The 12,454-nt window shown below is 52.3% G+C and overlaps 1 protein-coding gene across 3 annotated transcripts; it reads right to left on the bottom strand.

The window, feature by feature from the left end:
* Positions 1–1,859: 1,859 nt before the first annotated feature.
* Positions 1,860–12,250, bottom strand: E2F4 (E2F transcription factor 4). Of its 3 annotated transcripts, none has more exons than XM_027906426.1 (10): positions 12,057–12,250; positions 10,066–10,175; positions 9,413–9,574; positions 8,899–8,942; positions 6,271–6,332; positions 5,853–6,138; positions 4,914–5,078; positions 3,933–3,980; positions 2,358–2,402; positions 1,860–2,032 (listed from the first exon to the last, which is right to left on the bottom strand). In XM_027906426.1, the coding sequence occupies exons 1-10, from the start codon at positions 12,234–12,236 to the stop codon at positions 1,917–1,919; spliced, it is 1,218 nt and encodes a 405-aa protein (XP_027762227.1). In that variant the 5' UTR covers positions 12,237–12,250; the 3' UTR covers positions 1,860–1,916. The 3 variants fall into 3 exon arrangements, with proteins under 3 accessions (XP_027762227.1, XP_027762226.1, XP_027762228.1); XM_027906425.1 differs by having other exon boundaries at positions 12,009–12,250; XM_027906427.1 differs by lacking the exon at positions 3,933–3,980 and having other exon boundaries at positions 12,009–12,250.
* Positions 12,251–12,454: the final 204 nt, after the last annotated feature.

Consider the following 12,454-nt stretch of genomic DNA (forward strand, 5'->3'; position numbering starts at 1 on the left):
AGGGCGAGGGCCAGGCGGGAGGCGAAGAGCTGGAGCTACACCAGAGCCAGGGAGCCTTGCTAACAACACGTGCAGGACCGAGGGATTCCAGTCAGCTTCCATGTGGAGAGGGGAAGGTTCTGGGACTGGCTGCATGCAGGCTGGAAGCTCACCCCCCTGAGGGGTCCCACAACCTCGGCTGTCTGGAGTGTCCCGTTGTTCCTCCCGCGTTCTTCACGCTCTTCCCGAAGAGGCTGCTGGTGCTTTGGGGCTGCAGAAGGGAACAGTCCTTCCAGAGGAGCCCCGTGGATAAGAGGATGGCCTGAGGAGCCACCTCAGGGATGCAGGTCCCAAGCACATAGTCCTCTCTCACCTCTGCAGGCTCTTCAGACTTTACCTCCCCTCAGTGCTGGTGCTGCAGTTGGTTGTGGGGGTCACAGGCAGTGAGCAGCTATGTTGGGAAATTAAACATCAGCTATTTAAGTGGATGGCTGGAAGCTACCTCTCTTCAAGAGCCCAGCACGGCCTGGCCTGGCTCTCTCTTGGGCAGTTTGCGGAGCAGGAAAGGCAGGACAGCTGCTACCACCGCGGTGGCAGGAAGATGTGCAAAACTAAAGACACTCAAATACAGGATCTGACCGAAACGCAAAGCTGGGGGCTTGCAAAATACGACACAAATCCATCAGGGCATTTTTTACACCTCCAACTGAACTTGCACAGGGTCCAAAGCCTGGTACCGGCTGATGATCCTGAATAACCCAACAGAAGGCCTTCCATTACAAAGCAAGGAAGAAAATTTTGCGGAAAAACGGTGCAGAGAAAGCATCGTGTGCTGGGAAAAAGACCTGCCACAGGATCAGGGATTGGGAGCATGGTTGTGGACGCTAGAGGCAAAAATTCAAATATACAGAAAAACTGATCCTGAGAGAAGAAGGGGAGGGGGAAAAAAGCTCACTATTTTGACAACACCTACGTAACCTGTCACAGCAAAGTACTACTGGATTGTTACTGCTTGGTCGCCTTTCAGACAGTTGCAGGCTCAAGTGCAATGGTTGGAGAATACAGCTATTTGCAAATATGAGCAGGCTCTGATGTCCCTGGAGTACCTTACAGGCACCAGCTGGAGCAGTCTTATCCTTTCAGACATCTCTTCAGTCAGGCAAAAACGAAAATTAAGAAAGAAACCATACTGGCACCTCTCCTTTAGCCCTGTAGAAACAGCACAGCTGCTGGACAAGGAGCTGGAGCCCCCGGGGTTGTGCATCAGCAGACTGGCGAAAGCAGAACCACCATTCCTGCTGAAGCACAAGCAGGGAAAGACTCAGCTCCTGAGTCCCACTAGGAGGCACAGCTGGCTAAAAAAAGTGCTTTTTCTTGTAAAACGTACTAGCTTGGTCTGAAATCACTGGCAGAAATAGACACTTTGATGCCATTACCCCCCCCCCCCCATGCCTTTCAGAAACACAACTACCTCAATCCGAACCACTAACATGGAGAAATCTAACTAACAACCTCTGGGCTTGTGAACTGACCACGGTATTAGGGCTCCTCGTAGCAGCTGGTGCAAAGTGCCTCTGGGAGTGCAGGAAAAACCAAGGCATGCAGATTGGAGGAAGCTCAGAGAGGCACGTGGGCAAACTCTACAGGTGAACTGGGAACACTCAAAACAACGGAGCCTTAGAGGAGAGGCCCAGGATCCAGTGGAGAGAGGCAGGGGGCAAGCTGCACGTGCATCCTGCACGAGCACCAGAGGAAGAAGCGAGTTATGGGGAGGCTCCCAGCCTGCAAGTCCACATCTCTTGGTTCTGAGTCCGTATGAGAGCATCTCTGAATTATTCAGCCATCGAGCTCTAGCACAAAAGGAATCCAAAAATAGACACTTTCCAAAGATTTACAAAACAGTCTGTGTTTGCAGGGCTCACAGCTGCACCGAGAAGTCAGAGGTTGAGGACAGGCACGTCGAAGAGGTCGCAGACGCCTTCGCTCTCATCCAGGTTGTAGATGTAGTCGTGATCTCCAGGTGGAGGGGAGAGGCGGAGCAAGGGAGCAAACACTGGGGAAAAAGAAGCCCAGGGTTGGTTACAAAACTCTGCGCTGCCACCCCCAGCCAAGAGCTGCCAAAGGGCACCGAGCTGTGCAGCCACCTCACAGTAAAGTGTCTGTGAGGTTGCTTCAATCAGCCTTGCAGTACCAAAGAGACTCCTGGCTCTCACATCTCTCTCAGGAACTGTCAGGACTGAGAGAACAACAGTCTGTGTCCAGAGCCCAGAAAAGATGAGGGCAAGTCTGAAGTCTCAGGGCTGCCAGCTGGGTAAAGTCACACAGCACGGCCTTCCTCCTGGGAAGGCCACACCATGATGGGAGACTCCAAGACTCACCTTCAGATGACATCAGCTCTTCCAGCAGCTCAGAGTTCATACATTCTGGGGAAGAGACAAACATGGTAGCAAAACACTCTGCTCTCCTGGTCTGCTCCAGGGTAGTTCCCCACCTTCCCAGGGTTCTCCCCACCCTTGTTATCCCTTCTCTGGTTAAGGCACAGTGTGTACAGAAGGCAGTGGTGAAAGGAAGCTTGGGCTTAAAATAAGAGATAAAACCACGCAGTAAAAGTAATTCCAACACAAAACACTATGCAAGAGCTCCAGCTCTTGCAGCTTAAAGTGCACAGCCTTAAAGCAGCTGCCAGTGCCAGGGCAACAGTACTGGGATCACAGAGGGATGAGAGGCTGCATGGAGCATGCTGCAAGGACTGCTTCTCTGAGCTCTGTAGTGTTGCCTTTTTTCCAGTCCTGGGTTTTGCCTCTGTAGCTGTCGACTCTGTTTTGTCCTTCCCTCCTGGATCTTCACCTTCCCACTCCAAACTGGGAAGAATACTCCATAAAGCCACATACGATACCACAGACAGCAAACATCTCCTTTCTAATGGAGTCCACGCAGTCACACAGTACAGTTACTTTGGGTAAGCTAGGTCTTCTACGTGGCTGGGGCTTTGCAGCAGTTCATGTCTCACACTGAACTCAAACTTACTCTTCAGATGTACTCAGACATCATCAGGACTTCATCCACTATCTGCAGCAGCAGGTGCTGGGCAAGGAGGAAGGATGTTCTCCGGGCTGACTGCGGAGCCCAGGGCTCACAGCACACAGATTGGAGGCTCACACGTGGGCGTGTTTGGGCTCGTGGGGTTTTCTTACACAAAGGCAGCACCTTCACAAAGTATCTGCTAGAGCACGAAACTAGGGACAGCTGTACACCTCCTGTGACCACCACCAAAGTGCCTGTGTGTGCACTCAGCTCTGCCGAGCTCTGGGGCTACAGAGTATTCCACCAGCGCTGAAGGGAAATAAATGTGCTGATAAAAAAAAGAGTTTCCCAGTTTAGCCTTATGTTAGACCAAATTGCTTTACCTCTCCTGCCCTTAGCCCAGAGTCTCTCCTACCATTAGGCAGCAACCCCTAGACATTCCTTGGGCAGAGTGAGAACTCCAAACACACGTAAGAGCATCTCCCTCTCCGTACTGCTCCAAAATTACCAGCCCCACCAACACCACTGAGTGGTATTTCAAAGAAAGAACACTATCTCCCTAAAATATTTGCTTGGATTAGCCTCAGGCTACAGCTGAAACGAGACTTAACAGGGATTTTTCCTTTCCATAGTGCTGACAAGCTGAAGGAGGAGCATGGGAAGGCTGAGCACAGGCTAGTGTCAGCATGGGGACAAGAGAAACTAAGCAAGCTCTAACAGAGGTTGCTGGAAACATGGAGACAGAAAAATACACCCAGAAACCAGTAATTTTAAGAGTGCCTGACTACAAGTAGAGGGCCAGCAGCCAGCAGTGACCACAAGCACCTTACAAAACCACATCCACAAAATAATCCAAAAGGGAGTGAGTCAAACAAACTGTCCCACTTCTGTGGGCACACAGCAAAGCCGTGGTCAGGGAATGAACGTACCTCTCATTGGATCAAACATCTCTGACAGCTCTTTGGGAAGTTCCAGTACTGCAAACACAACAAACCAGATGGTTTGGATCATTACACGAAGAGTCTGAAATGCTTTACAGCAGAATCAACCACAAACCTACTGTACTCCTCACACACCCAAATCATCCTACGCCGTCCAGAAATTCTGCTCCCACACTCCCTGTCAGATATTTCTGCTGCTATGATAAGCAATAAAACACTTAAGCTCTACTACTGTAAGATAAATTTGTAGGAGCCCAGGGACACAAACATGTTATCACGGCCAGCAGCTCTGCAGTAACTGCCTGTCTGTAAACCTCACACGGTGTCAGCTTCCACGCGCTGCCTCGATTTACCTCGTGTAAGAGGATGCTTTTATCTCCCTGGGCCAGCCTGCCATTTCCCGGCATAAAGCTCCAATGTTCCTTTTTTTTAAAGCCCATTTCACCTCACCAAGCACATCAGGGAGCTCCCCAAATACGCACTGCAAGATCACTAAGAACAAAAGATCTAAGGGTAGATGAAGCATTCCTGAGTAAAGGAGGAAAACAGAGACAAGAGCTATCCTAACACAGGAAAACTCTCCATGAGTTACAAAGGTGCTCTCAGTGATGGCTGGAAATTCTACAGCTTCATGTGGCCTCCAAAATAGAACCTTACACTACAGAAAGGACCGAAAGGGAATAACCCTACATGTACCAGCAGAGATGTGTCATGCAGGTGCCCCTCACAGATTTTTCTAGTACTGATGTCAAAAAAAAGCAGCGGGACACTAGGCAAGTCACCTTCTCACCAGGTCCCCTGGCACCCTCACAGGGAAATGCCTACTCATCCTTGGCAGAGCCTGGCTGACAGCCACGGCAGAACGGAGTTCAGCTCCTTCCTCCAGGCCCAGCAGCCTTTCCCTCGCTCCGTGATTTCCCTCACTGCGTGATTTTGGAGCGACACGTGAAACAAGGGGAGCACACTCACCTCCCGTGGGGTCGGGCTTGATGGGCTCAAAGGAGGTAGAGGTGCTGGGCAGGACGGAGCTGCTGTCCAGGGAGGCAGAGGACTGGAGCAGTTGTGCATCCAGCCCGGCCGGTTGGCTGTCGGCGTCGCCGCCGCTCTTGGGCTCTGCCGCAGGGACATCGCACTCTGGAAAGAGCCACACACGCAGGGACATCATCTCCTCATCTCCCACCACCCCCAAAGCAGCTGCAGCACACCTCTCACAGCAGTGAAAACAAGCCAGCTAGCAATGAACAGCTCCACCAGGAGAAGCATGGCCAGCACAGCGAGGGAAGTCACTGTCCTCCTGCTTGGGGCTGAGGATGCACTTGGAACGCTGTGTCCAGCTCTGGCCATTGTCCAGGTCATGAAAGCTGTGGGAGATTCAGCTGAGGGGCTACCAAGCTACCTGTGGGTCTAGGGCACATGGAAGAGTGGAGGGAGCTGGGCTTGATCAGCCAGGCAGAGAGGTGACCTAACAGCAGCCTGAAGCTACCTGAACAGCTGTTACCAAATTTAAGAACTCACTGGTGTCAAGCGATGTAACACTGCAAAACAGGCACAATATGAGCTCAAAGGATCCAAACTTTAGGATAAGAGAATTCACTGAGAGGGTGCTGTAGCCCCAAAAGGGCTCACCAGGGAAGCTGGGAATCTCCATCGCTGGGGGCCTTCAAAATTTAGCGGGCAAAGCCACAACCAACCTAATCTAGTATTTCTGACCACCTTTATTCAAACTGAAAGCTTGGATAAAGACTCAAAATGACCCTTTCGCAAGCTTTTGCTCATCAATGAACCTGCGTGATCTCCCCTACACGTGCCCCTACAGGCTGGCACTACCCCCTCAAGGCTGATTTCCCTCAACACAACCAGTCCCACTAACCAAGGCGAAAGGATGCGCCTCCTGTAGCTCCCTCTCACCTGTGCCTGCGTTTTTCTGTGTGGGAGGGCCGTGGTCCTGAGTGCTGGTGGGTGTTGGTGTGGAGGGCTGGGTGCTGCTGGGAACAGAGGCCTCCTGGAAGTGGGTGAGCGGCGGGATTGGCGTCTTGGAGGGCGCAGCTGCCTGGCACTGAATGAGGTCTTCGGGGGGAGGGACAGGGAGGACGACAGGAGGAGAGCTCCAGGTATCTTTGTTGACCAAGAGAACGTCGATGGGGCCGCTCGTGCTCTTCAGGTGGATCTGGTATTTCTTCTGCCCGTTCAGGCCCTGGGAAAAGTCAAAAGCAAACAACGCATACATTAAAAGCCCTTTTTGAACAGAACATCAGTTTCCCACAGACAAGATGTGCACACAAGGTGTACACACACACCCCCCCCTGCCCATGTATTTGCCACTCACCTCAGGGATGGGCACCTCCAAACGTGTGCCAGATTGGGCTCTAATCACAAGGAGGGTGTCCCCTGTGAAAACAGACCAGTCAGTGGGCACAAGCTGGTGGGATGATAATTAAGCACTGAGGAAGAAACCCTCCCCAAACCCCCCCTATCTCCTGACAATCCTCCAGGACTGCAATCCTCTAGGAAGACATCTCCATCCCAAGCACATCCTACAGCTCCCAGCGTGCCAACACCCAGGGCACAAAGAACCTGCAAAGTTTCTCCCAGTGCAACCCCAAAGTTTTTCAGCAGTGTCCTCACCAAGACTATTTCTTTTCCTTGTAAGGGCTGGCTTAAATTCACTCTTAAGAATATATGAATGCTAAGAGAAGTACTCCTCATTCTGCTGTCACAGGCTTTTGTATGTGAATTATAAACAAAAGAGCTGGACTGCCAGTGGAGAGATGGGGTCATCCTTCCTTTCCAAGTCCTGCAGCTCCTTAAAACCTGTGCCCTGATAACACAAGTCACAGGTGAGCAGCTCCCAGCCCATGTCTGGGTTTAGAGAAACGTGAACAGAGAAACACCAGCTCTGTGAGCGTCTGACATATTCAGATCAAGCAGCTTGCAGCTTTCACTCTGAATGTTTAAGCTTTGGGGTGGTTAATATTCACAGTTCACCAGTATTCTGCATTAAGCTTCACTTGATAATTAACACAGAAGATCCCCAGAGCTATGAGAGAGAGGGGAGAGCAGAAAAGCACATCCCTTAATTTCAGGCAAGCAATCAAAGGTCAGATCAGGGAAAGGCAAAGGGATTAAAAATAACATAGGATTTGACAATCAGATGGGACTTGTTTAACAAATCTATACTTAAGAAAAATGTAAGAGGCATTAAAAATGGATAGCAAAGCTCAGAGTCACCAGCTTGAGCTTTAAATCCTGTTAGTCTCAAGGACAGGTGCTGGGTTTCTATCTCCCTTGGCACCTACATCCCAAATAACTTTACAAAACAGCTCACAGTGCATTTCCACTTCCTTTTTGAATCTGCAATTGCAAAATGCATCACAACAACAGATGGGAAAATTATGTTTCCAGTCACTAAAAACGAACATATTCTTACTTCTTTCTTTTTTTGATTAATCCAAGGAATGGAGTATCATTTGACAAGAGCCCAAGCATGGAAATCTTGGAGAAAGCAAGATCAATAGCAGTTGATTAGAAAAACCAGGAGCTGAAATTCAGCCTGCACCACAGTTCAAGGACCCAAGAGGTCCAACTAAGAATCTCTGTAAGACTCAGATGTTCAGGAGAGGAAAAAGAATCATGTAAGGCATATTCATACAGGAAAACTGGACAGACAATGGAAAAACACGGAGTAGCCCTCTGTTCTAGAGGGAATTCAGACCTGCCCTCAGTAAGATCTAATCTCTGCACATTTTGGTGAGGTCTGACCTCAGACACAAACCGGTTTACAAAAAACCAGGTGCAATAAAATGCAAAACACTCAACCAGCCAAGCAGTGAGCTGTCTGCTGGCCTCCAGTAAACCCTTCCAGGCTGTCACCAGCCATGTGGCCCCAAGCACTGTCAAACTGAAAACACAATCCCTGCCCCCCAAAGGTTCAATCTTCAACCAGAAGCAGCAGCACAGCCGAGGTGGGGGGTGGTGATGCAGTTGTTACACCAGGGGGGAACCTGAGCAGCGTAAATGCCGGTGAACAAGGAAAGCGCAAGGGCAACGATGGCAAACAGAAGAGCTGACGTAGTGCAGGGTGAGAAGAGGGCTTGGAGGAGACAGGAGAGTCAGACACGTGGTTGGGGGAGCTCAGGATCAATCAATCTCTGCAGCAAGCAAGCAGACACAGGTTGCCAGGTCAGGAGAGGTCAGGTGTCCACCGAAGCAGAAAGGAGCTGTGACTCTGCACCACCACAGCTGGGAAGAACAGCTGGGGGAGTGCAGGGCTGCCACACTGCACGATGGCCACCAGGGTTATTTTGGTCTTACATCTCTGTCACTGAAATTGGCAGTAGGAGAAGCGAAGACTCGGGTGGGTTTTCTTCACTCTTGCCCCAGAGAGACAGAATGCAAGACTTTTGATACGGGTCCCCCACCCCAACTTTAGGAAAGCAGCACACAGGGGAGTGAGGACAGGGCAAGTGGGGTATTCCCTTCTGTCCTGCTCTTCTCTATCTCCTTCTTGCACTCTTGTTAGTAGGGAGGATGATGCAGCTGAAGGGACCACCTTTTATCCTACTTCCCTGCTTACAGCCCAGTTTCTACCATGCAATAAAATGTTTTCTGTTATAAGAACACTGCCCACCCAAGCCCTCAAAATAAAGGGTTTCCAACATAACACACATACACCCAGACAGTGACACCCAGCCAAAAGAATTCCTTAGGAGCAACAGCTGTATTCCTTTGGGCACAAGTAAAAAATACTGCCTGGCCCCTCTGAGGGTGACAAGAAAGCTACAGTTCAGTGGCACACAACCCCAGGATGGCATCAGAGCTCACACTACATTTAACTTGATGCTGCTGGGCAGCCTGTGGTCTGCTGCCCCCTCTTCCCTGGAGAAAGGAGAGCAGCTGGCAGAGACTGACAGGACTGCAGAGTCCACATCTTGATCATGGAGCACCAATTCCTCACCTGTGAAGCACTTGCAGATGTCTTCATGTGTCACATATGCTAATGTTTCCAAGGTTAAGGAGAAAGGCTGCAGCTTCCTGCACAGGCTGAGAGCTCAAAGGACACCTGGCCTTTCTTTCCTTCCCAAGCACAAGGAATGCCACTCCCAGAGGGTCTCCATGCCACACTGAAGTGGTCTGCAAGCCACGTGCTCGTCAGAGCTCACATCCTGAGATAGCTGAGCCACAGGAGCAGCTCTGCTCTCAAGAAAGTGCCACCTGTGACTCAGAAAGAAGCACTTTTCTCACCGTGGTAAACATGACAGTGTCTTTTGCTTCCACAAGACAGAGGAGAAGCTGTGCACTGCAGAGAAAGCAGGTTCCCAGGCTGGACGGTCACCCTAATTCCAAAGCCAGGCACTGCCTTTCGACTCTTGCAGTGCAGCTTCTCCAGCAGCAACAGGTCCCCACCAACCCAGCCCTCAGGTCTCCGCTTTCCGGCCCAGCAAGCGAACATGAGTTCACACAAAGGATATCGACTGTTCTGCATGTCTTCTGTAACATTTTTGATGCTCTGCTGAACCCACATCTTCTGCTGCTCCAGCTCCTGCTCCCGCTGCTCCAGGTCCTCTATGTCTGCCTTCAGCTCGATCAGTTTGTGAGCTATTTCCCGGGTGTTGCAGCCAGGACCCACCCCTCTGGGCAAAGTGAAAAGGAGCGAGATGCATCAGCCTCTGGAGGCAACCACAACAGCCCCAAACTCTCAGAGATGTTTCTAGCCTCTTATTGTCACCCCTCACAATGTCAAGGACAGATTGCCTGGAAAGCCTCGCCTGTACCTGCTCTAGATCCTCCCCTTCCAAGAACATCAATGTTTCTACAATACATTTTTCTACTTCCCACAGACCAGCAGGGTTCCACCTCATATTCAGTGCTCATGACAGGCATCTCTTCCAGCCCAAGGCACTGTAAATATTTAGTTAGTACCAAAATAACAGCTCTGCTGCAGGAGACATGCCGTACATATTTCAGCTTTCCTCACTGCTGCCGTCAGCACAGCCCAGCTGGGGGAAGCACAGGCACGGACCACTGAGGAACCTCCCTCTGCACAGGGCATTTTAACCCCACTGTCACTCAGACCTGCACTGGAAGGGACCTGTGAACGATTTAGACCATCCCTGCCACTCACTTCCACTGGATACTGTTCTTGGATTTCTTCTCGATCAGCCCGATGCCTTCCAGCACATTTGTGATATCGTAGATCCGTCGCTTCTGTCGCACAGCCAAGGTATCCGCAGCCTGCAAAAAAGGTTAAGACACTTAACTCCACGCTCTCAGTCATGCTGAGCTCCTTCCTGCCCCTCAGACCAATTCCTGGCCAAGTACTTCGCTCCCCATCTCATACCTCTGCTGTTCCAGCGCTTCAAGTTACAGAGATGTAACTTGTCACAATGTCATGGGACCACGGGAAGAAGTCACTCATCCTTCGCTCCTTTTCTTACCCTGCAACCCCCCCTACTAAACACAAACCAAGTTCCAGCCATCCTGCTCACACTGGATCCAAAAAATCCCCGTTCCCCAGCTGCAAAGCAGGGTTAGAAAATGCTGGTTCAGCAGCCTAAAAATTCAGTGCTCCTTCAGGGTAAAAGAGATGGGGTTGGGAAGGAGAATGCTGAGGGCTGTTTGTGTGACTGACAGCAGTTCTGTCAGTCAATATTCAAAAGGCCTTTTCTAAATCAGATCTGATATTGATGATAAAGAACACTTTTTTCAAGAGGCACGTGAAAAGGTGCAATTTTTCCACTGTTTAAAAGACAGGATGCCAGGTGGAGAGCGAGCATGAGCAGCTCTGGGGTTTCCCCACCTTGCTCACACAACTCTCCTCCCCTCATGTTTCGGGACACGAAGAACTGCACCGTTTCCACTACTACACAGTAACCCGGCACCAGCAAGAGTTAATGTGTGCACAGCCAGGACCAGCAAAGTCAGTGGCAGCAGCCAGAGCGGGTCAGCACAGGAACCACCACATCCCTCCTCACTCACCAGTAACGAGCTGGGACTCTGCAGACCCTACACTGCACAACTGAGCAAATCAAATCACTCTGACCAACATGAGCCCACCTAAGGGACATCTCAAGCAGGAAAATATTGCCAAATCCAAAGAGACAACAACTTGGCACAGGCAAGGAGCCAGGAGACTCCTCCAGCCCCTGCATCTTCAGGGCTTTCTGGCACTTGTCTGCTCCCTGAGGAGGGTCAGAGCACTTGCACACGTGGCCAAGTGAGAGGTATTTGCATAAGCCATAGCAAAGGAACTTCACCTATAGAAAAGGCCAGGGATTAGTTACTTCCTCTAGGTGAAGATCTTAAAAAACGAAGAAGCAAGACGCATTCACAGAGCACTTCTCCACAGGCTAAAGGCATCGGGGACAACCTCCGGCAGGTGAATGTGACCACGCTCCCCCTCCTGGTGTTTGCCGGGAGGTCTGAGCGCTGCAGGGAGGAACAGTTTCTATAGGTCTCGGAGGTTTTAAAGGGCTGGATCATTACGGTGCCGCTGATCAAGCAGCACCTCGCTGAGGGGCAAGAGGGCAGAAAAGAACGAGGCAGTCAAACCGGGTTCCAACTGAAGCACACAAACACCTGCAACGCCGGGCAAGGCTCCGGCGAAGGCAGAGCGGGTGGGACAGCCCGATGGGGTGGGCAGAAGGGCTGGGATGGAAGAGCAAGGAGAGGCGTGAGGGCTGCACGGCTGGCAGCTCTGCTGCACCCCCGGGGACCCCTTCCCTGCCCCTGGAACCACAAGACTGGAAAAGTCCTCCAAGACCATCGAGCCCAACCATTAATTAACCCGGCACCACCAATCCCACCGCTAACCCCCGTCCCTGAGCACCGCACCCACGTGGATTTTGAACACTCCCCAGCGCGGTGACCCCACCGCTGCCCTGGCCAGCCGCTTCCAGCGCCCGGCCGCCCTTCCCGTGAAGATTTTTTTTTTTTTTTTCCCGGTCTCCAACCTCAATCACCTGCTGCACCCCGTGCCCGCGGGCTCCCCCTTTCCAAGCCTGCCGGGGCCCCGCTCCCCCCGGCAGCAGCAGCAGCAGCAGCAGCAGCAGCTCCACCCGGACCCACCCCCGGCGCGGCGGAGCCCTCGCCCCCCCCGCCGGCAGCCCCCCGCACCAGCTTGAGGTCGAGCACGCCGTCCTTGGCCTCCTGCAGCAGCGACACGAACTTGGTGGTGAGCAGCCCCAGGCTCTTCTCGTGCCGGCTGGGCGCGCCCGCAGCCCCGCCGCCGCCACCCCCGGCGGGCTGCGCCCCGCACTCCGCCATCTGCCCGCCGCCGGCTCCGCGGCCGCGCATCCGCTTCCGGGCCGCGGGGCTCCCCGGGAACCTCCGGGGCGGGGACGGGGACGGGGCGGGACGGGGGAACTCCCCGACACCTCCTACACGGGGTGAGGGGTGTGGGGGGGTGAGTGCTGGTACGGGCATCGCCCCCTGGTAAAGCCGCGGGAAGCGCCCCGTGACCTCGCCGCGCTGTGGTACCAAAGCCAAACCTTCCGCCCTGTGCCCGGTGGCAG

Source organism: Empidonax traillii, unplaced genomic scaffold (assembly GCF_003031625.1).
Source record: "Empidonax traillii isolate 1590-97213 ecotype Southwest subspecies unplaced genomic scaffold, ASM303162v1 scaffold1297:size275931, whole genome shotgun sequence".
Classification (NCBI taxonomy): Eukaryota; Metazoa; Chordata; class Aves; order Passeriformes; family Tyrannidae; genus Empidonax; species Empidonax traillii.

Excerpts from the sequence above, each read along its gene's own strand:
- E2F4 (XM_027906425.1), bottom strand. The coding sequence starts at position 12,236 with ATGCGCGGCCGCGGAGCCGGCGGCGGGCAGATGGCGGAGTGCGGGGCG. Across the intron at positions 5,079-5,852 it reads ACAGAAAAACGCAGGCACAG|AGTGCGATGTCCCTGCGGCA; the intron begins GTGAGAGGGAGC and ends GGCTCTTTCCAG. Across the intron at positions 2,033-2,357 it reads AGAGCTGATGTCATCTGAAG|TGTTTGCTCCCTTGCTCCGC; the intron begins GTGAGTCTTGGA and ends CTTTTTCCCCAG.